Source organism: Quercus robur, chromosome 3, assembly GCF_932294415.1.
Source record: "Quercus robur chromosome 3, dhQueRobu3.1, whole genome shotgun sequence".
NCBI lineage: Eukaryota > Viridiplantae > Streptophyta > Magnoliopsida > Fagales > Fagaceae > Quercus > Quercus robur.
Window position 1 is genome coordinate 3,211,391 of NC_065536.1, and position 22,649 is coordinate 3,234,039.

At 35.0% G+C, this 22,649-nt stretch overlaps 1 protein-coding gene and 1 long non-coding RNA gene across 2 annotated transcripts; one reads left to right on the plus strand and one right to left on the minus strand.

Moving 5' to 3' along the window:
- Positions 1–365: 365 nt before the first annotated feature.
- Positions 366–13,021, plus strand: LOC126716724 (uncharacterized). The gene is made up of 3 exons (XR_007652244.1): positions 366–539; positions 12,006–12,064; positions 12,612–13,021. It is a non-coding gene; the product is annotated as an uncharacterized LOC126716724 (long non-coding RNA).
- Positions 13,022–17,568: 4,547 nt separating this feature from the next.
- LOC126716539 (alpha-galactosidase 1-like) lies at positions 17,569–22,649 on the minus strand. The gene is made up of 14 exons (XM_050417350.1): positions 22,593–22,649; positions 20,365–20,440; positions 20,264–20,298; positions 20,061–20,164; positions 19,865–19,940; positions 19,700–19,758; positions 19,491–19,556; positions 19,315–19,398; positions 19,161–19,225; positions 18,958–19,040; positions 18,230–18,320; positions 18,083–18,132; positions 17,845–17,985; positions 17,569–17,721 (listed from the first exon to the last, which is right to left on the minus strand). Exons 1-14 carry the CDS (start codon positions 22,647–22,649, stop codon positions 17,629–17,631), a joined length of 1,080 nt encoding a protein of 359 aa, XP_050273307.1. The 3' UTR covers positions 17,569–17,628.

Below are 22,649 nucleotides of genomic sequence, written 5' to 3' on the forward strand. Positions count from 1 at the left end.
CCAAGACAGAAGAAAGAACAGCCTTGTGGGGGGATAAAGATTATATAGTAGTACTACACTACTACTCATTGCTCATCTATATATATATATATATATATATATAATAACAGAAGCTGAGAGAAAGTGAGTTCCAGCATTTAAGGAGATATTGACAAATAGGAAAAAAGACCCCCTTAAAATGCTGACACGTACACAGCTTTTAAATAAAACACTCGCATGGTACAATGTTTTGGCTTTCAAAACTTTGCCACGCTTGCAATTAAAAAAGGATATATTATATTGGTTCGTTAGGTTAACACACCATTTGATAGCATCTCAGTATAAAAGGAAAAATAACTGGTTAAAAATAGAGTTTAAAGGCTTGCAATACTCCTAAAAAAAAACGCAGGATACAGAGAGAGGAAACTGTGTTCATAAGCCGTCAATCGCCAGACTAGAGCACCACAACTGCAAGCACATGCATAGAGAAAGAAAAATTTATGGGCATCAACACCGTTAGGCTATCTATCGGCCACCATCAGATCGTCGAACTGCCTCCAGTACATTTTTCTCAATTTTTTTGGATTTCGATATGAAATATTACTTTATGTTGAGTTTTTTTGTTGGATAGGTTTAGATTTGATTTTGGTTTTGATTCCTTTTTGTTTCAGGTTTTTGGGTTCTCCATCAAAATGTTTGTTTTCTAAATTTTCCGATATTTTCTTTTGTTTTTTGTTTTTTTTTTTTTTCCTATTTTGGATTACAAAAATCACTAAAAAAAATTGATCTTAATTTTGTACTTCCGTTTCTAATTTAATTTTTTACTTCCGTTTCTAATCTTAACAAAATAAAATTTTGGAAAGGTTGTGACTTTAAAACATCAAGCGTTTCAATTTCATTCTCTGAATTTTATTTCATATTTTTTTCCCCTTTTCTTCCTTCTTTCTTTTATTTTCAATCCTTATATGATGGTTGTTGTTAAAAGGTAGAGACAGAGTTATGTTCTGTTTTTTATTTTTGAAATTTAGGCATTAATTATGATTTACATGTGGGTATTATGGTTCAGTCGGTTATGATTTAGGTTTTTTGATTAGGAATAGTTTTGTTTGGGGAATTTTGGATGGGAATTGAATTTGCATATTTGGGTAATTTTGATTTTGGATTTCACCTTGTAATTCAGAGAAAGACAATTAGAAAAAGATGAAGTCTTGCTCCCCACACATCATGCACAATCAGTTATGAATGTATTTAGCATCATTTATTATTATGTTTGTGAGTTTTGTTTTGTTAATTTGCAAAATCTGTTTATTATTAAAAAATTCCGCCTTTCTTATGTTATTTTCTGTCTAACAAATACATAACTTGCATAGTATGAACTAAATTTGGTTGATTTGTGAAAGTTCAAAAACGTGTACAAAAACACTTTTGAACGTTTAGACCCCCAAAATCAACTTAACCAACACAAGCAATATGTCAAACAACTAGTGTGCGGAAACTTAACATATGCTATAATATGAAATTGGTTAAACAACTATCTAAGCCATAACAAAATTAAACCACAGCAGATAATGTAAAGGCAGAGATAGAGAGGAAGGAAGATGCAAACACAAAGATAACACCCGATGTGTTATCGAAGAGGAAACCGAAGACCTCGGCGAAAAACCTCTCCGCCGCCCTCCAAGCGGTAATCAATCCACTAGAAAATACAGTTGGGATACAAGGACAACAATAGACCCTCCAAGCCTAATCTACCCAGTGCACCTAAGCCCTCCAAGCTTCTTGCTCCAACGAGGTTGCGCCGAACCTTTTTCTTTTCTAGCTTCCCGGATTCCGCTACTACACCGTAGCATCAACCAATGAAGATTGGCTCCTTCCTAACTGCTTCCCAGAACTCCAAACGACTGTCTCACAGAGATGATGATGGTGAGAACCAGGTTTGGTATAATGCCTCTCAAGGATTTAGCAATGGAGAGGAAGAGAGTGAGGAATTTGATGAGACTCTAATGTAGGGATTGTGTGTGAAACAATCTTGTTTTTCTTTAGGGTTTCTCTCTCAAAATTCTCTCTGGAAGCTCTCTTTCAATCGTGGGTTAAAGGGGTATTTATACTGGAGTGGAGAGGAATGTGAAACGTTAGGTTTTTCCAAAACAGGGGTGGCTCGCGGCTTGACCAAGTCGCGAGATCCAGTCGCAAGTTAACCGTATGGCCAGTTGTCCTGTTTTGTCCTGTAGTGCTCCAGCTAGCATGACTGTTCATCTTCCAGCATGCTTGGCACGTGTGCAGCTTCTGGCGGCTTGCAGCTGCGAGTCCACCCGCGAGTCCCAGCCGCGACACTCTGTTTTCTTGCACACTCTTGAGCAAACTTCACTCTATCTCACTCACTACCCTTACGACAAACCCACCTAAATACAGGGTTACTAAATGCTGAATTACAAGCAAATTTGGCACGGAATAAAGCCAATTAGATGGTTGAATAAATTCAACCTTACAATCTCCCCCTTTGGCTATTCCGTGACAAAACCCTAAAACAGACTCTAGACTTAACATGTGAGTTGGGAACAGTTGAACAAAACTCACTCACACCTAACTCTAGAAGCTGTGAAGCACTTGAATCATATGAACATAAACTCCTGAAACACAACAATACACCATGATCATTGTAAGCAGAAAATTATAAATGCATATGAAACAGGCAATATGAGATCAAGCAAAGATGGAGTAAATAAACAAACCATGGCTTGATCAACCAAGTGAACACCACAAGGTAGTGATCACAGTGCTCATTCACACTTGGAATGAACACAAGGACATACAAGTTAACAAGCACAAGGCAAGACACTTGTATGCTCAACACTCAACCAATGCATAGCACACAAGGCATATGCATCTAGGAACAATCCTACAAGGGTACAAGAGTGACAGTACATAAACCAAAATGCATAACATTTAGATTAAAGTACTGATTTCAAACATAGCATAAAGGCTGCACTTAAGCAAGGTACATACCATAAAGCCTACAAACTATGCATAAAACATTAACCCTAAAAGCTTACAAAAGCACATGGGTACAAACCACACAGAATATCCTGAATAACAGTTTTACAAAACACAATATATCAACTTAAAGAGAGAAATGAAACTGAAAAAAATAAAGACACTCCCCCTTAGATAAAGACGCTCCCCCTTAGGGTAATATCCTCCCCCTCTGATTATGCCTATCACTCCCCCTTTTTGTCATGGAATAGGCTAGTCATCCTCTTCTAGCTTTCTCTGAATTTGATCCAACTGAGTCTGAAGAGAAGTAAACTTCATATCCCATCGGTTGCTTTGATGGTGTAGAGAAGCAGTGAGTCCAGACATCTTTGTATTCAACTCGTGGACAGAGGAAACAATGCGATCAAGTTTCACATCGAGGGAGAGATTGCTGAACTGAGAATCACTGTGAGATGCAGAGGTTTCTGGTTTGGCTCTCTTTCGACTATGTCCAACACTTGCATTGTATGTACGCATGTTGATTGGACTTGGTTTGGGGATAGGAGACTCATCAGCCGTTGGATAAATTCCCTTGAGCTTCAAGATCCGTGAAATGAGACTACAGAAAGGAATGCATATCCGAGACTCACTTCGAAGAACCGTTTTGCGCAGAACATGAAAGATATGAGCACAAATGTCGATTTCTTCATCAGAGATTAGATCATGAAGAAACAAAGCACGTCCGAGATTCATATACCCAGTACTTGATAAAGGGTACAAATTGTGAAACATCACAATTGTAAGCACTCGCAGTTTCGGAGAGAGGGAGGAAACACTGATGGATTTGCCATTAGGTGAGAACTCCAAGTCTTGACCAAGACTTTGTTTGAGAAGCTCCTCATCAGGACATAGATCATCATAGACCGGTGAATGACGAAAAATGGGTCTGTTGATGTGAAGAATTTCTACCAGGTATGTAGGAGAGACAGAAAAGCTCCTTTGCCGAACCCAGCACTTAAGTTCATCTCCTTCCACAATTGCGTTAGCATAAAATTCTTTAACCAACTCTTCATACACGATATCCGGATCAGAGAGAAGGTAATTCCAATCCTTGTGAGCAAAACATATCGGAATGTCAGTGTTATGAAGTGAGGGCAGATCCACAGCTCTCTCTAGTAATGGTGTGGCATGAAGAAAAAAATTCTCATATGACTGATAGGCTGCATATGATTTGAACTTATTGGGATCGAATCGCTGTGATGAAGAGCGAGTCACTTTCGGGAGAGGTGTGTCTTCATCAACATCAATTACGGGTTCCTTCCCTTTGGAACAGCAGCCTTTTTGAATGGAGACATGACCAGTCTGTATTATAAACAAGGGAAATGACAGAACACAATCCAACAGACTATATCAGCAGTGGGTTAGTGAAAATTTAGGAACAATGAAGAAACCCTAACAGCTGGATGAGTATGGTCAGAAAGTAGCAATGAGGGACACCAAAGGCCCAAATTAGAACTACACAGTATAGAGAGATCAAATATAACCACATAATCAGCTGAAAAAGGACCAAAATCAACACCACATCAGCAAGATACCACACAGGATCAAAGTGAAACATGATAGCAACAGCAGATCAGACAAAAATTGCTAACCCTAGCTAAGCACAGGATGAAGAACACAACAACCAACATAAACTAGCTCAAACACAGAAACATAAGCACCCAAGCGAAGCTAGAACAAAGAATAATAGTTGAGCTAAAAACCCATCACAAAACTACACTCAAAAGTGAATAATCTAGAGGGAAAACCATGACAGCAGGAAAATAAGAGTGCAAGACAGAAAACCATACCTGTTAGTCGACGATTTTTAGCTGAGAGGAAGCAAACAATGGAGATCGACAATGGAGGCACGGTGTGAAAGGGAAAGTGCAGAAGAAAAAGACAATGAACAGTCACAAAAAGATCGAGGGAAAACAAAAAATTTTAAAACTGCCCCTGTATGTCCAAAACACGCGATTTTCGCGACTGGATTAAGTCGCCAAACAGTCGCCAGCTCAAGCCGCCAAAGCACTCAAGAACAAAATTTTGAAAAATTTTTCTAAGTGTTTTTCGCGACTGGAAGGTCTACCCGCGAGTGAGTCGCGAGCTGAGCCGCGAAAATCTCTGAGTGATCCTCGCGACTGGACCTTCCACTCGCGAACAAGTCGCCAAAACTGACCAGCGAAGATGCGACTGAGGCTCGCGACTTGACATACCCGCGACTGAGCCGCCAAAACAAGGCAAAACTGTATTTTTGAAATTTTCAGATTTTTCAAACAAAATACTTTCCAAAAAACACCTAAAACACTCAAAAATCTTTTTGTGCTTGAATTAACAAAGATTGAGCATGTGAAAACACATTTTATCAAGTACAATCACACAAATGAATATGGCATTTATTGAACATAAACTTGTGTGTTGTGTGTGGATATCAACAATGAGATAGTCCTTTGTCTAATGTGAAGCTTCAATGATCAATTCAACCAAGGCATACACAATTAGCACTAGATCATGTGACCCATCTCAATTATAGAAATATGTATATATGACCTCCCACACAACTTGATAACATAACTTGGAGCTTTGCATTTGACTCCACTTTCAATCATAACATTTGATCTTTTTGATCTTTTGAAGCAATCATCTCTCATTGTGAGAGGGATGTATAACATTTCACTTTTGAAAAAATAGGCCTTTGGCCTTTTTGAATGAACATTCACTCTTAATATAAGGTCGCTTACCCTTTTTCCTAGTCAAATACTAGAATGTGCGACAGGCTTTTGCAGCTCAATATCTCTTTTCATTTGGAGATTTACATTTGGTGAGCTCTTTTAAGCAAAACATAAATAAAAAGTGGGAAGATATATAGACACAAGTCTATGCATGTCTCAAGATCAACATAACCATTCACTAATCATTCATGACAAGTTTGAAGATCTATTTACAACAATCACAGAGATTTCAAGATTTTTCCCACAGAGATATAGGTGCATGAAAACAAGCAATGCTCGGAAATGCACAAAGCCATTAGCACAAAGGTACAAGGCAAAACAAGTTTTGAGACAAAACCCAAACAAAGTCAATCAAGCTTATTGATTTTCTAATTTTTATGTGATTTTGGATTTTTGACACAAGAAGCAAAAAAGATTGAACAAACATAAAAAGAAACAACAGTATTCACAAATGGACAAACAAACTAGAAACATGATGCACAAAAAGACTAATCAAAAGGTGTGTGCCCCAACACAGACAGATTTAGCATATTATAAATATGTGAAGCACAAAACACACAAGAGAGTCAAGGAATTGTACCAACACCAATGGTCTTACGGAGTGATGCAAACCGTGGACCATCGAGAGGCTTGGTGAAGATATCCGCCTTTTGATTGTCAGTGTGTATGAACTCAAGACACACAACTCTTTCCTCTACCAAATCCCGAATGAAATGGTAACGTATCTCTATGTGTTTGGATTTTGAATGCTGAACAGGATTCTTGGAAAGATTGATGGCACTGGTGTTGTCACAGAAGACACACATCGTTTCTTGAGGAATTCCATAGTCATGAAGTAATTTCTTCATCCAAAGAAGCTGAGTGCAGCAACTTCCAGCAGCGATGTATTCTGCTTCTGCAGTAGATAGAGACACTGAATTCTGCTTCTTGCTCATCCACGAAACAAGATTGTTACAAAGATAAAAACAGCCGCCTGAAGTGCTTTTCCGATCGTCTACACTGCCAACCCAGTCAGCATCTGAATACCCAGCAAGACACGCATTTGAGTCTTTTGAATACCACAGACCATAGTTTGCAGTACCGTTCACATATCGAATGATTCGCTTAGCAGCAGTCAGATGAGATTCCTTCGGATTAGCTTGGTACCTGGCACAAACGCCCACACTGAAAGCAATGTCCGGTCTACTTGCTGTAAGGTAGAGCAAGCTTCCTATGATGCTCCTATACAATGTAGGACTTACTTCAACTCCTGATGAATCCACATTCAGTTTAGTGGAAGAGCTCATGGGAGTGGAGGCATGTTTTTTGGAGTCTAGGCCAAACTTCTTGACAATGTTTTTGGCATACTTCTCTTGAGATACAAATATACCCTCCTTCTGTTGTTTGACTTGAAGACCCAAGAAGAATGTGAGCTCCCCCACCATGCTCATCTCAAATTCCTTCTTCATCTCCTCAGAAAAATCAGTAGCACGATCTTCGATAGTTGCCCCAAACACTATGTCATCAACATAGACTTGTGCCACAAGGAGATAATCTTCATCATTTTTGACAAACAGAGTTCGATCGGCGTACCCTCTCTTGAAACCTCTATCTAGAAGATAATGTGTAAGACGATCGTACCAGGCTCTAGGCGCTTGTTTCAAACCATAAAGTGCTTTCTTCAATCTTAATACATGGTCTGGAAAATGAGGATCCTCAAATCCTTTTGGTTGCTCAACAAAAACTTCTTCATTTAGATATCCATTCAGAAAAGCGCACTTAAAATCCATTTGATAAAGTTTGAAATTCAACGTGCACGCAATGGACATGAGGATTCGAATGGATTCGAGTCTTGCCACCGGAGCAAATGATTCATCAAAATCCACCCCTTCTACTTGTGTGTATCCTTGAGCCACCAACCGAGACTTGTTTCGAATTATCTCTCCATCTTCATCAGTTTTGTTTTTAAAAATCCACTTTGTACCTATAACATGAACGTTCTCAGGCCGTGGAGCAAGTTCCCACACGTCATTCCTCACAAACTGATTCAGCTCTTCATGCATTGACTCAACCCAATTCTCATCTTGAAGAGCCTCTTCAACCCTTTTTGGTTCAAACTGTGCAAGATAACAGTGATATGTTACATGATTGGCTAGTAGAATATTTCCTTTCCTGAGGCGAAGACCGTCATCAAGTGATCCTATGATATTACTTTTCGGATGATTCTTGATAACTCTTGAAGATGGCCTTTTTGAAGTGGAAACTTCATCACTACGAGAGATAGGAGGATGAACTTCTGGAGGAGTAAGAGGACTTGAAGTTCTAGTCATCGATCTCGTTTCCATTCTTGGAGTCGATTCTACTTCTGGTATAGGTTCTTCACCTTCTATATCCAAAGCTTCTACCTCAACATCAGGCTCTTCGGTGCTCGGCCCTTCTACATCATCAATCATTTCCACCTTAGGTAAGGCATCATCAATCTTGACATTTATGGATTCCATCACAGCCTTTGTTCTCTTGTTAAACACTCTATACGCTCGACTTGTAGTAGAGTAGCCAAGAAAAATACCCTCATCACTTCTTGCATCAAACTTCCCAAGATTCTCTCGATCATTTAAGATATAACATTTGCTTCCAAATACCCGGAAATACTTCACTTTAGGCTTCTTCCCATTCCATATCTCATATGCAGTCTTCTTTGTACCAACTCGAAAGAAAATCCTATTGCCAATGTGACATGAGGTGTTGACAGCTTCTCCCCAAAATTTTTGAGGTATTTGCTTGTTAAGCAACATGACTCTTGCCATCTCCTGAATCACACGATTTTTTCTCTCTACCACTCCATTTTGTTGTGGAGTTTTGGGAGCTGAAAACTCTCTTTTAATACCATTCTTCTCACAGAAGGACTCGAATCTTGCATTCTCAAATTCTCTCCCATGATCACTTCTAACTTTGGCTATCGGAATCCCCTTTTCATTTTGTAGTTTCTTGCACAGAATCTCCAACCTCTCACAAGCTTCTGATTTTTCTCTAAGGAATTCAACCCAAGTGTATCTTGAGTAGTCGTCCACAATGACCATAATGTATCTTTTTCCCCCTAGGCTTTCAGTTCTGGTGGGCCCCATCAGATCAACATGAAGTAACTCCAAACATCGAGAGGTGGCTATCACATTTACCTTGTGATGACTTGCCTTAGTTTGCTTCCCCATTTGACATGCACCACAAATGGTCTTCTTTACTTTTCCAAACTTAGGAAGTCCCTCGACTGCTTCAAGTTTGGAGACTTTTGCTACTTGTTTGAAGTTGGCATGCCCAAATTTGTGATGCCACAGCTCCAACATATCCACCCGAGCACTTCTACACGATATTGGTGCCGTGGGAACTATTCCATAACAATTATCCGTAGTCCGATTTCCTTCCAAAACCTGAATCCCCTCTTCATTGATGATCAAACATCCTTTCTTGGAGAATTGTACCAGGAAATCGTCATCACAAATTTGAGTGATGCTCAGCAAATTCGCCTTCAGCCCTTTTATGAACAGCACATCTTTCAACAGAGGCAAACCGGGTATCTCAATGGTTCCTTTGCCTAGGACTTGAGCATGGCTTCCATCCCCAAAGGTCACATAGTCACCTACCTTTTCTTTGAGTGACTTAAACAGTGACTTATCCCCTGTCATATGGCGAGAACACCCACTGTCAAGATACCACAAACATGCATTAAACACCTTTAATGAGGTATGCACAAATAGGTTCACATGTGACAGACATTCTTGACCTTCAAACACAAACTCATCATCAGGTTTCATGCTACTTTTAGATTGATTTTTCATTTTCAGATTCTCAATCATCTCACACAACATTCTATTCTTTCTTTTATATTTCTTAATCAATGATTTTGATTCAGATATGCTACTGTGTAAGACAAGATTCTGATTCTCAAGATATTCCAGCATGTGAACAAAAACTCTAGCATGTTTCTTAATTTTTAATAACTCTACAAGATCATCATTAAGACATCTTTCAGACATATGCATAGAGACATTTTCACAAACACTTGAGCTACAATCCAGCATGGTATAAACGAAAACAACAACCACAACACAGGGGTCTAGGATCACACTAAGGTAATAAAACCAATAGCAGTGTACCCGCTCTGATACCAATTGAAAGTTCAAAAACGTGTACAAAAACACTTTTGAACGTTTAGACCCCCAAAATCAACTTAACCAACACAAGCAATATGTCAAACAACTAGTGTGCGGAAACTTAACATATGCTATAATATGAAATTGGTTAAACAACTATCTAAGCCATAACAAAATTAAACCACAGCAGATAATGTAAAGGCAGAGATAGAGAGGAAGGAAGATGCAAACACAAAGATAACACCCGATGTGTTATCGAAGAGGAAACCGAAGACCTCGGCGAAAAACCTCTCCGCCGCCCTCCAAGCGGTAATCAATCCACTAGAAAATACAGTTGGGATACAAGGACAACAATAGACCCTCCAAGCCTAATCTACCCAGTGCACCTAAGCCCTCCAAGCTTCTTGCTCCAACGAGGTTGCGCCGAACCTTTTTCTTTTCTAGCTTCCCGGATTCCGCTACTACACCGTAGCATCAACCAATGAAGATTGGCTCCTTCCTAACTGCTTCCCAGAACTCCAAACGACTGTCTCACAGAGATGATGATGGTGAGAACCAGGTTTGGTATAATGCCTCTCAAGGATTTAGCAATGGAGAGGAAGAGAGTGAGGAATTTGATGAGACTCTAATGTAGGGATTGTGTGTGAAACAATCTTGTTTTTCTTTAGGGTTTCTCTCTCAAAATTCTCTCTGGAAGCTCTCTTTCAATCGTGGGTTAAAGGGGTATTTATACTGGAGTGGAGAGGAATGTGAAACGTCAGGTTTTTCCAAAATAGGGGTGGCTCGCGGCTTGACCAAGTCGCGAGATCCAGTCGCGAGTTAACCATATGGCCAGTTGTCCTGTTTTGTCCTGTAGTGCTCCAGCTAGCATGACTGTTCATCTTCCAGCATGCTTGGCACGTGTGCAGCTTCTGGCGGCTTGCAGCCGCGAGTCCACCCGCGAGTCCCAGCCGTGACACTCTGTTTTCTTGCACACTCTTGAGCAAACTTCACTCTATCTCACTCACTACCCTTACAACAAACCCACCTAAATACAGGGTTACTAAATGCTGAATTACAAGCAAATTTGGCACGGAATAAAGCCAATTAGATGGTTGAATAAATTCAACCTTACAATTTGTAATTGGATTAGTATTGATTAACATGCTTGGTTAATTTTGCATATACATGTGCTGATTTTGGTTGTATGAATGTTTTGTATACTTTAGTCAATTTTTTTTCGTCTAAAAAAAAAAATTGGTTGGATTCAATTAGTTTTTATTCTAAGTTCAATTGACCTGTAAAATTGTTATGATTTCATTAACTTTTACCCACCTTTTCCCAGTAGCCAAATAGATTGTTAGAGTTCTTTTTATTTTGTTTTATTTTTTAAATTTTAGGCTATGCTTTGTAATAAATTTGGCTTATTTGTGTTTTTGTGGTCTTACAATTTAGGAAAGCTAAGTGACAACATTGTGTTGGGTTTTGAGAGATTTTAGTTTATAATATTGAGGGTTCTGTAATTGCTAATTTCAATTTCAAGCATTATTGTGTATTTGATTTGTGGTCTCTAGCATTTTAGTTTTTCAGTGTTTGTGGTTAAGCTTATGATTATAAATTCATGCACTGGAACTGTTGATTTTTGAGTTTTTATATATGGTTTATGGTCTCCATTATTTTTCCCTACCAGTGTTTGTGAGTTTTGGTGTTTTGATTTTTAAGGAACTGATTCTAAATAAGTTGGTTCCCTGTCAAAATGATTGGATATGAAATTTTATGTTTTTTTCCCCATAAATTAGTTCATTAATATAATGCTTAATTTCATTTTTATTGTCCAAGTATATATATGCTCAATTTTGGGAATTCAGTATGCTACTATAATATGAATGGCCTTCATTATAACCACCATGTTCCATATTATTGACTACTTATATTCTAGATGAAGTAGAAATTTTAAATTGTTAAACTTGAGTTCTGTTTACTCAGCTTTCAAATGTTTTTATTTTTTACAGTTCATTTATTTAAACCTACCATGTTTTATGGATTTTAGATAATTATACTTGATAAGCCAGCATACCGTAAATGAAACCCAAAACTTCTTTTTTTTTTCCCCCTGTGGTGTCATGGTGTATAGGAACTCAGTTTCTAGAGCCTCATTTGCATTGATGTCTATCAGGTATTTTTTGAATTCAAAGGCAAAGGAAATGAAGACCTAGACAATTCATTGCAGAATAGGTATGTTCCTATATTCTTGGTAGAAAATTTCCGTCATAATGTATTATAATGAAACTCAAGTCCTTTTAGCTAAAATAGTATCAACAGGTTGGTATTATTGGCATGCATGATTTATGTTAGAAAAGCATTATATTTAACAGAAGATGAGAAAAGTCACTGTGTTTCATGGATGTTAAGACATGTTTCTGTGGCATATCTAACATATTAAGTTATTAATAGAAACTTGAATCAACATATTTTAAGTATGAAAGAAACTATCGGAAACAACCAGCAACAGACACTGCCTAAACAACTGTTGTGTGTTTCAGCCCAAACACCAAATAGTACTATTACGAAAACACTTCTTACCATAATTACCATGATCTAATTGTATTTGATTGATGACTATAAAGTCTTCATTATTAGGAAATAGACATCATGCTTATTGTGATATTATTTGTGAACTTGCTTAGGAGTTAGGAGTGAAGCTATATGTTTTTTATTTTGAATCTATAGAAATTGTTGAGTTTGATTTTGAAAATCTTCCACCTTTCTTTTGAATTGGCAGCTACAGGCTCCTCTAGCTTATGATTACTTATGTGCACAAAGGTTTTGAAGTGCTGTGGAAGGAACATTTTCTTCGATTATTGCTTTTTGTTGTAGAAACATTTATGATATTACCTTTTGATATGGTCTTCTAGGGTAAATATGAAGGAAAATGTTACATCTTTGTGGCATTCTAACTAATATTATTGTTTTGTATTTTCTGCCAAATCAGCTTATAGATAAATATTGACAAATGGCAGGTGGTAGTTATACAGTTGTCACAAATCACAAGAAATGTTGGTTGGAGTTAAAAATGTGTCTTTCTTTCAACATATATGTATATTCGAAGGCTAACACACTCTATCAAGTCTATGAAATTCTATATGTATTATTTTTGTGATCATTTAAATTTATGAAATTCTATGTCTGGTATTTTCTGTTTTTGTTAGTACCATGGGTTAAAAATGTGACCAAATGAATGTGTAGAACCTTTGAACATTTGGATTTCTATATTGAAACCATGCAGGCTTAATAAGCATTTGGAATTTACAAGAGATGTGAAATGAGTTTTTTTTTTTTTTTTTTTTTTTTTTTTTTTTTTTTTTTTTTTCTTTTTAGATAGTATAATACATTTGATTAATAATTTTTTTCTTTATTTGTAAGGTTAAAGGTAAAAATTATTTGTATTTTTTATTGTGCACTTCTTCTGCATATGACAAGATATGTTGAGTCTCTCTCTACTTCTAATAGAATGCAAAAAAAAAAAAAAAAAAATGATATGATATGGAGATTTAGTACTAGATTTTGTAATTTTTCAAGGTACAAGATTTTATGCTGCACCTATGCAAAAACATTGCAGTGGTGTTGGTGGTGAATATGAGTTTAGCATGGCATAAAAAATTTAAAATGTGACACTCTTGATGTATGCTAAACTCATTGATTTAATTATGTTCAAAGTTTATTTCATAACTCTTGCCTTCAAAGACTATTTCAACATGATTGCGATTATATTGCATTGAAGGTTAATTTGTTTGGCTCCAAGTAATTGTGACATAGATTAGATGTGTAATTTGGGTTGTGATGATTGAGAGTGAAGTTGTTGGAAAATATTGGACCAATTCTAGGAATAATGAATGCTAGCTAACTTAAGAATTTTTAATCCTATGTGATAGAGATATCAAGGGAAAAGATTAAGTTTAAAATAAATGTTGTTAGGACAACTTTTAATACAAGAGGAAAATCTTTATTGATCATGCAAATCTATGTGTTCGTAACCAAATTTCAACATGCATACTTTAGAATGTATAGTAATAATAATTTTTTTTGCAAATGGAATTATGGAATTTTTTGGGTTAATTACTGCATTTTAAAATAATAAACAAACATATTGCTAACGTATCTTATACACTTTGCAACAAATTTTTTCTCTATAGAATGATTTTATTAGCCAAATTTCTCTTCTACTTATTTCATACTTCAATAACTATATTCTCTCGAACCCACAGCCTTTAAAAAAACCTTGAACCAATTAATTATAACTTATGAGATTTCAATTAACATTTTTTCCAAATCATGTGTTGATTTCAGGTTATGTTTGTCTTTAGAAGAACACTTGCACATTAGCATAATTATCTGAACAACTAACCATCCACCCCCTTCCATATTTTACCATCACATTAAGTATAATATATTAAGTTGATTTTTTCTTAACTCATAAAATGATCCCGCGCATTGTGCGGGTTAAACGCTAGTTATTACTAAAAGCTGAAGCATAGCGTTTAATGCTGCTACTGCTCTCATGTTATGTCACATCAACTACCACGTCATTTTTTTTTTCTTTTTTAAAATATAATTTGTCCTAGAATTTTAAAATGGTTTTTACAATTTTCAGCCCTATAAATGTAGCTCACTACATATTTATTTACTTCCACTATCACCCTATAATAAATCCAACCCACTACTTATTTATTTACTTCCACTATCACCTTATAATAAATCTGTATAATTAATCCAGCCTACTTTTTATTTATTTAGTTCCACTATTAAGCCTAACCCAAAGCCTTTTTAATTTAGGGCGAAAAACACATTTTAGTCCCTACATTTTTAGGCGATTCCCATTTTAGTCCCTAAATATTATTTTTACCGCTTTTAGTCCCTATCCTGAAAAACGCTTCTCATTTTTGTCCTTGTCGTTACATCAGAAACGGAAAATGTACATGTGGCAAACGGCAGAATTAAAAAAATATTAAAAATATTTTATTTTATTTTAAAATAAAATAAAATTTTAGTTATTAATAATTTTTAAATAAAAATATTAAAAATTTTAGTTAAAAATATTTGTTCTTTATGTTCTTCCCCAAGAACATAATTGCCCAGAAATTTAAGAACATAATTTAACAATCAACTAACAACGATCTGAAAAAAAGAAAAGAAAAAAAGGAAGAACAATTGACAACGCCATCAACCAAATGCATATCAATATTGCTCAACGAAAAAAAAAAATTTAGCTTCCAAAATCCACACCATAAACCCCCAAATCACTTCACACTAAACCATGAACACAAAAAATTCCAGAAACCCAATTCATTTGAATGACACAAGCCTCCTTCTATATCACCCACCCACCAAACTCAAAAACCCAATTTCCTTTTGGTTTACTGACATTTCCTGAGCTTTCTCGGCAACCAAACACCCAATAATGAACATAAAGAAAAATGAAAGAAGACCCACAAAAGAAAATTCGAAGGGATATGAAATCTCACAAAAGAAGACCCACCTTGAAGAATTTTCCGGAGTAGTGATGGATATGAAATCTCTTCCATGCCATTGAATCTTCTTCTTTTGCCGTCGTTGCTCTTGTTGTTGTTTGTGAAGAGGGAATTGTTGAAGATTCGTAAGGGAGCAAGTGGTAGCGAAACGATGGGTCGTTTTCGACCTCTGCTCTGAGTTCATCCCATTCGAAGTCCTTGGAGAAGTACTCTGCCCCTGCTGACTCCATTTTTTTTCTACTTCTCCCCTTGTTTTTCACAAAGCTACCCCTTTTTATATTCTCATTAAGTTAGTATTATTTAGTTTAAAATTTTATTTTTCCAAAAATATAAATTAAGGACAAATGTTTGAAATTTTTTTTTTGGATAGTTGTTAGTTGATTGTGTCAGGATCTAAGTTTGATCATAGTTTTGTATATGTTTTTGCTTGTTTGGATGATAAGAAAATGAAATAAAAGGGAAAAAAATCTTGAATTTCTGGGCAATTATGTTCTTGGGGAAGAACATGAAGAACAAATATTTTTAACTAAAATTTTTAATATTTTTATTTAAAAATTATTAATAACTAAAATTTTATTTTATTTTAAAATAAAATAAAATATTTTTAATATTTTTTAATTCTGCCGTTTGCCACATGTGCATTTTCCATCTCTGATGTAACGGTAAGGACAAAAATGAGAAGCATTTTTCAGGATAGGGACTAAAAGCGGTAAAAATAAAATTTAGGGACTAAAATGGGAATCGCCTAAAAATGTAGGGACTAAAATGTGTTTTTCGCCTTAATTTAGCTTTAGGGTTTTGTGTGAGTCTTTTCAGCCTTTTTTTTTTTTTTTTTTTTTCAATTTTCTTATAATTGTTTTTAACATTTATTTTTTTAATATTTACACTTCTCCAACCTTTCTCTCTCCCTTACCATTTCATCTCCCCACTACTTCTTCAATCTTTCTCCCTCCCTTACCTTTTCATCTTCCCACTACCCTCTACATTAATATCATTCTTCTTCTTTCCCTTCATCTTCCTTTATTTTTGTCTCTTCTTATTCACACCCTCTTACTATAAATTTGTCACTATCTCTTCTATTCTATACATAGTTTTCCCTCACCAAAAAAAAAAAAGCTTCACTCTCTCTCTCCCTCTCTCTCTCTCTCTCTCTCTCTATTTGTCTATCTCTCTCTCTCTCTCTCTCTCTCTCTCTCTAAATTTTTTGGTGGATTTTTTTATTTTTCTTGCACCTCTACTTTAGGTTGATAATTTTTTATATTCTTTAAAACTCTATTTTGTGTTAATGCAATTTAGTTTTGTTTTTTAAATTGTTGTTGTTGTTGTTGTTTTTTTTTATATTTTTTTTTTATTTTTTTTTATTCTCTTTGATTGTTAAATGTTATCCTATTGTGTTCTAAAGAATTAAATATAGCATATAAAAATATGATATTATTTTATTACATAGCATGATTTGGATAATTTGGTAATTATTCTGTTACATAGCACGATTTTTTATAGTGCTCAATTTAAATGTTAAACTATGAGACTTTATTAATTTTTGTTTATTTTCTAATCCTTTGTGATGGACAAAGTACTCTTAATAGTTGTATTAGAATTACTCTATAATGCCATTTATTTAAAAAAAAGAAAAAAAAAAAAAAAAGCAAAGGTTAGCCAAACGAAAATAATCGGATAGGTGACAAATTTTAACTTTTGCAATTTTATTTTTATTATTATTATTTTATAACAATGCATGTATAGAAATTAAATTCTTAGATTTTGCTAATAATTGTTTATTTGATAATATGTTTTGGGCGGCCAAAATTATAATTTCTACAAAAAAAAAAAAAAAAAACTTAATAGATTATCAAAAACAAAATTTTATCCTAATATTGGTTCAATTAATCATTGTTAAGTTTTCTTTTTTTTTTAGGTTTACAATTTTTTGTTGTTTTGGATTGTTCCTATAATAAATAAAAATATAATTACGAAATACTTTACTCATTATTAGATTAGTTTAAATTGTAAAAAAATTTTTAATAAAACCACCATAAAAATAATTATCACGCGCAACGCACAGGTTCGCGGCTAGTTTGAACAAAAGAGGAAACTTTTGCTTTTTCCAATTTTTCCTTCTTTATTCCAATAAAATTTTAATTACGTGAAACCGTGGAAAAGAGAGTTGTAAATCTCAATACTCACTCACACTACAGCATCAGGTATAGATAAGAATTAACAAGAAGAATATACAGAAGAGAGCAATGCCAAGTGTGCATTTCGCAGTAGAACTCAAGCAATTGGCTTCAACACAAACATTTTGCAACTGTGAGGCTCCACGTTGGCTGTCAAGTTTCCAACAAATCTTGTCTCTAGTGTCTTGTGCTGCAAGAAACACATATGCACACATATATTTGAAGGTATCTCACAAATACAAATGCAAAACTGAAATGCCTCATGAGTCATGACCTTAAGAGGCATGAGAAATGAAAGCCTAATCAAAATTACCTCCCAAACATCTCTTGCTTCAATGACATTGTTTTCAGGGATTCCAATATCGTCCCAATTGCCTGTAATTGAATGAGGCACAGTGGCTCGGTTGAGCAGAACTAGAGCTACCCTATTGCTTGAAAGAGGCCCTGCCCAAATCTATTGCAATTTAACATAAAAATCATGTTTTGCTCATATGAAGTGAGACAAAAGTACACACTACGCATCATAAGATATTTTAGGCAAACTTAATTACCTCACTATTACCCTCCATCCTAACCTTTTTAGCTTGTATGCCAAGTGAATCTGTTATAGATGATGCTCAAGTCAATTTTCGTAACCATGTCTATAGCACATGATGGGAGGAAAATTACACCATCAGTTACAAAATTGATGCACTTACCTTGATTAACTGCAATAACCTCTTTGTTGGAAATGATATTAAATGTCTCTTTTGTCAGGTTCCTCACATCGCAACCAAGGAGAAGGGGAGCCTACAATACCATTTTATGCTTAAGCTAACAGTTAGCCAAAACCTATGAAGCACGGGTGCGTTTCGGGACTCGGGTGCGGGTGCAGGTGCAGGTGCGGGACTCGGCAATTTTTGAAAAAGTAGGGTGCGGGTGCGGCGGGACTCGGCGATTAAAAAATTATTAAAAATATTTTTATTTATATTTTCTATATATTTTTACTATTAAAATATTCTTAAAAAACACATTAATATACTTGATTCACAAAACAAAGAAAGAATAAGGCAAGAAACGCATCTGAGGTCAGAATTTCGGCCTCTCCGACGATTTTCACGGCTGGTTTCAGCCTGTTTCGGCCGTATCGGTCGCCGGCCGATATTGACCGATATGGCCGATACGGACCGAGTCGGCCCGATTTGGGCCGCGTCGCGCCGATTTCAGCCGCGTCGGCCCGATTCGGGGCTGCCACGTGGCGGGACGCGGCACGACGCGGCACGAACGCGCGGTCTACGGCGTCCCTCCCGCGTTGCCGCGTCCCGCCGCGTCGGACGCGGGTGCGCTGGGCTGGATGCCACGTCCGTGCATCCCAGGCCAAAACCCAAAAAATATGCATTCATTCAAATCATGAGCATCTAGTTCCAGATAGTATTGCCTGAAATACCTTGGAAATAGCCCATAAACTAAAGTGGGCTATATATTCATTATTTTTCATCCCTCCATTTCCCACCTCAAGCATGTTAGGATCTGTACAAAGTCAAGCAGATAATATGAAATAGATTTCATAGAAAAAAGTGGACCAAAAGCTTTATATTTTTTTTAAAATTATGTTAAGTGTGACTTAAACTATTGTAGGAGAATACTAACCATTCCAACCACCGGGCCTTGCAAGATCAGCATATACTTCATTCAAGTCTATTATAGAGAGCATACTGTGGGAGAACAGACCAAAAGAAACGATTTTAGGCTAAGAATTTGTATAATCAATTATGAACTTAACAGAAACATGAAATTAATCTACTTGTTCCAATTATCAGAAATGTCATTAGTAGTTCTCCAGCTATTTCCAACCTTAAAACCCCATAGAGCAGGGTGCAAGTCACCCCTATTAAGGGAAAGAAATACAAATCAAACAAAATAATCATTAATGGAGTGACTTTCACAACATAGATTTAAAAGTTAGAGATATAGGATTACCATTCACAAAGTGAGAAAAAGATTGGACGACCTGCTTTTGTTAGTGCCCTAGTCATTACAGGGTATCTAACACGAAAAAAATGGATCATTATACTCTCTTATCTCAAAGTTTGAACATACATTGCTAAAAAATAAAAAATAAAAAATAAAAAGATCCATATATATTTCCCCATTTACTTGTGAGGTTAATGTCAAGATGACTATATTACCTAACAGTTGGCTTTGTTCCATCATTGTAACAGTTATCATACTTCAAATAATCAATACCCTGCATACAAATTTCATTATTGCATGATTTGGTATTTGCAAGTAGTGTCAATAGCAAAAATGGACAAAGTAAAACCCATAAAGAAAATAAAAACTAGATTTCCTACCCATGAAGCAAAAGTTTTGGCATCTTGCTCCTCGTGACCAAGTGAACCAAGCATAGTTTTGCTACAAGTAAATTGCCTGCAAAGTGGAGGTGAAAGCATTTGTTTTCCTAGTTGTTTCAGTAACAAGGGAATATCGATATTGAACAATAAATAATGTAGCATAAAGTTGTGTTAGGGTGTAGTACAGTCATGTTACCCTGCATCTGAGTAGATTCCTAACTTAAGGCCCTTGCTGTGAACGTAATCTGCAAGGGCTTTAATGCCAGATGGAAATGTTGAATTCTTAGGCAATAGATTACCCTGAAAAAGTAAAATAAAATGTTTTGTGCAACTACAAGTTCAAAAACACTAAAATTGTAAGAGAAACCAACTTAGCAAAAATTGTAAGAAAAACCAAACCTTGGCATCATGATGCATTTCAGCCCAGCAATCATCTGGGAAAGTGAGAAAAATAAGATTTATGATAAAAAGAGAAACTACGTAAAACTATTGCCACATACCTATATTAACGTAGATATATCCAAGCTTGGCAAGACCAGTGGAGACCAGAGCATAAGCTGTCAAAACAAGAAAACACTTCTAGTTTGCCTACAAAAGATTACCACTCTCCCACTAACTCACATCTTTAAAACAATTCTACTTATTTATTTATTTATTTTTTTTTTAAATGTCAACATATTTCATCTCTTTTTTTGTTTTTTTACTTTATCAACAAGATTTATCGTTTTCTGGGTTTTTTATTTTTATTTTTTTATATATATATATATATATTCATTTTCCTTAATCCCTATTCTCACTTTTTTTTTTTTTTTTTTTTTTTTTTTTTTTTTTTTTTTTTTTTCATCTCAAATCTAATTTTCTTTAACACTCCTACTCTAAAACCATTACTAAAACTTCTCATCCATATTCCTTAAATTAATTTAGGCATTCCACATATCCTTAGTTTTTTTTTCTGAACGGCAAGTCAGTTCCTAATTATCTCAATCACAAATTCTACAAGATGACTATTTGAATTAGTAGCATTTGTTCACACATTCACAAATAAAAAACTACCAACCCACAAAATCATGAATCCATAATTCCATCGGGAAAAAAATTATGAATCCATGATTCAAGTTGCCACACTTCAGTTTTTTCTTACTTCTCCTACCAAAAAAATAAGATTATTTTACAGCCAAATTCCATTGGAAGAATATTGATATTGTTGTATTTGGTAACACCGTTTCTGGTTGGTGTAGGGGCCTAAAATTCACCGTTTTGCATGGCTTCTCTTATCAATCTATTATCCTACAAGTGTTTAAAGAATAGGCATGTTTATAAATTGTATTTTTTTAATTTAATAAATTCCTTTTTTTTTTTTTCATTAACGAAGAATTATGACTAAACCCAAAATAAAAAAATAGCCTCATCACAAGTACAAAGCACATGTGATGAAGCTAGTATATAAATAATAGAATTGGGATAAAGTAGAGTTCTTTAAATCTCTACATTTCTTTTAAAATAAATGGTTGAGATACTACCACATTAGCAATCCATTAATACAATTCTAAATTGGTTAAACTTTTATTTTAATAACCTTTTATTTTCTTTAGAAATCAACGCAAAAACACACTAAAGCAATTCTTCCCATTAATCCAAAGGACACTACAAAAAAATCATCAAAAATTACTAGTCTCTGTAAAATTTTCAGTATTTTAGCCCACGAATAACAACACGCAAGAAAAGTCATGACATAAAATTCCAAACTCTGGTAAAGATTTCCATTTTGCTACTTTTCTTGTGGAAAGAGAAGCAAACAAAGTAAAGGAAAAAAAAAATATAAGAATAATTCAAAGAAATTTTTTTCTTTTATTTTTTGGATCATCCAAACATCACTTGTTAGTGGGAAAAAATATTAATTCTTTCTTTAAGGGGAAAAAATTAAAATGAAAAATGGTCAATGAGAGAGCTTTTGTGCAATTGTTCTCTAGCCCTTTCTTCTCAATCTCCTACGACTCCATTGATCATGACCTAAACCTTGGTCCATAAACCCTATCTTAAGCCACATAGTTAGGGTGTTGATGCTAGAATGAATGTGTTGGATTGATGATATTAGTGTAAAAATTGGTGTGGGTGTTTTTGTGTTAGTACTTGATAGTCTAACTTTAATGGAAATCAGTTGAAGTCCATGCGTTGCAAAACTTTGATCATAAAATTATATAATATATAATTTATTTGAGAAATAATAAATAAATGAATAGTTATTACTGCATAATTTTTTAATTCTCATCTAAAATATCGACTTTCTCATAATGACATTTGTAATTGTTTATAACAAAGCGTTTGCATTTGAATTGTAAGAGAAACATTGTGTAAATTTAGGAAAAAAAAAAAAAAATTTGCAAAGCTCTACGCACACCATGGGCGGGTATACCTTTTTGTAATATATATTAATTAGTTTCAGTAATCATAATGATGTGATTAAATCTACAATTAGGCTATATAGTAAAAAAGTATAGCATATTATCATAATAAAAGTAAAGAAATTGAAGTATTACTTCCACTATATAAAAGAGAAAAGTTGTGATTGTATACTGTTTGTGTAAACAATTCATCATGTAATTAATTCAAAAAACGCCATTCATATATTCCTGTAAGATATATATATCATACATAATAGTGAAACTTATACTCTAAAGCAATATAAAGCATAAACTCCCATGATTTGCGGTGTGCAAAGCTAGAATACTTTCTTGGGTGGTTCTGATTCACGAATATTGCTTCCTCCAATTATGTTGAAAACCAT

Excerpts from the sequence above, each read along its gene's own strand:
- LOC126716539 (XM_050417350.1), bottom strand. The coding sequence starts at position 22,649 with ATGGTTTTCAACATAATTGGAGGAAGCAATATTCGTGAATCAGAACCA. Across the intron at positions 19,041-19,160 it reads AAGGCCCGGTGGTTGGAATG|ATCCTAACATGCTTGAGGTG; the intron begins GTTAGTATTCTC and ends GACTTTGTACAG. Across the intron at positions 17,722-17,844 it reads AAGCAAGAGATGTTTGGGAG|CACAAGACACTAGAGACAAG; the intron begins GTAATTTTGATT and ends TGTTTCTTGCAG.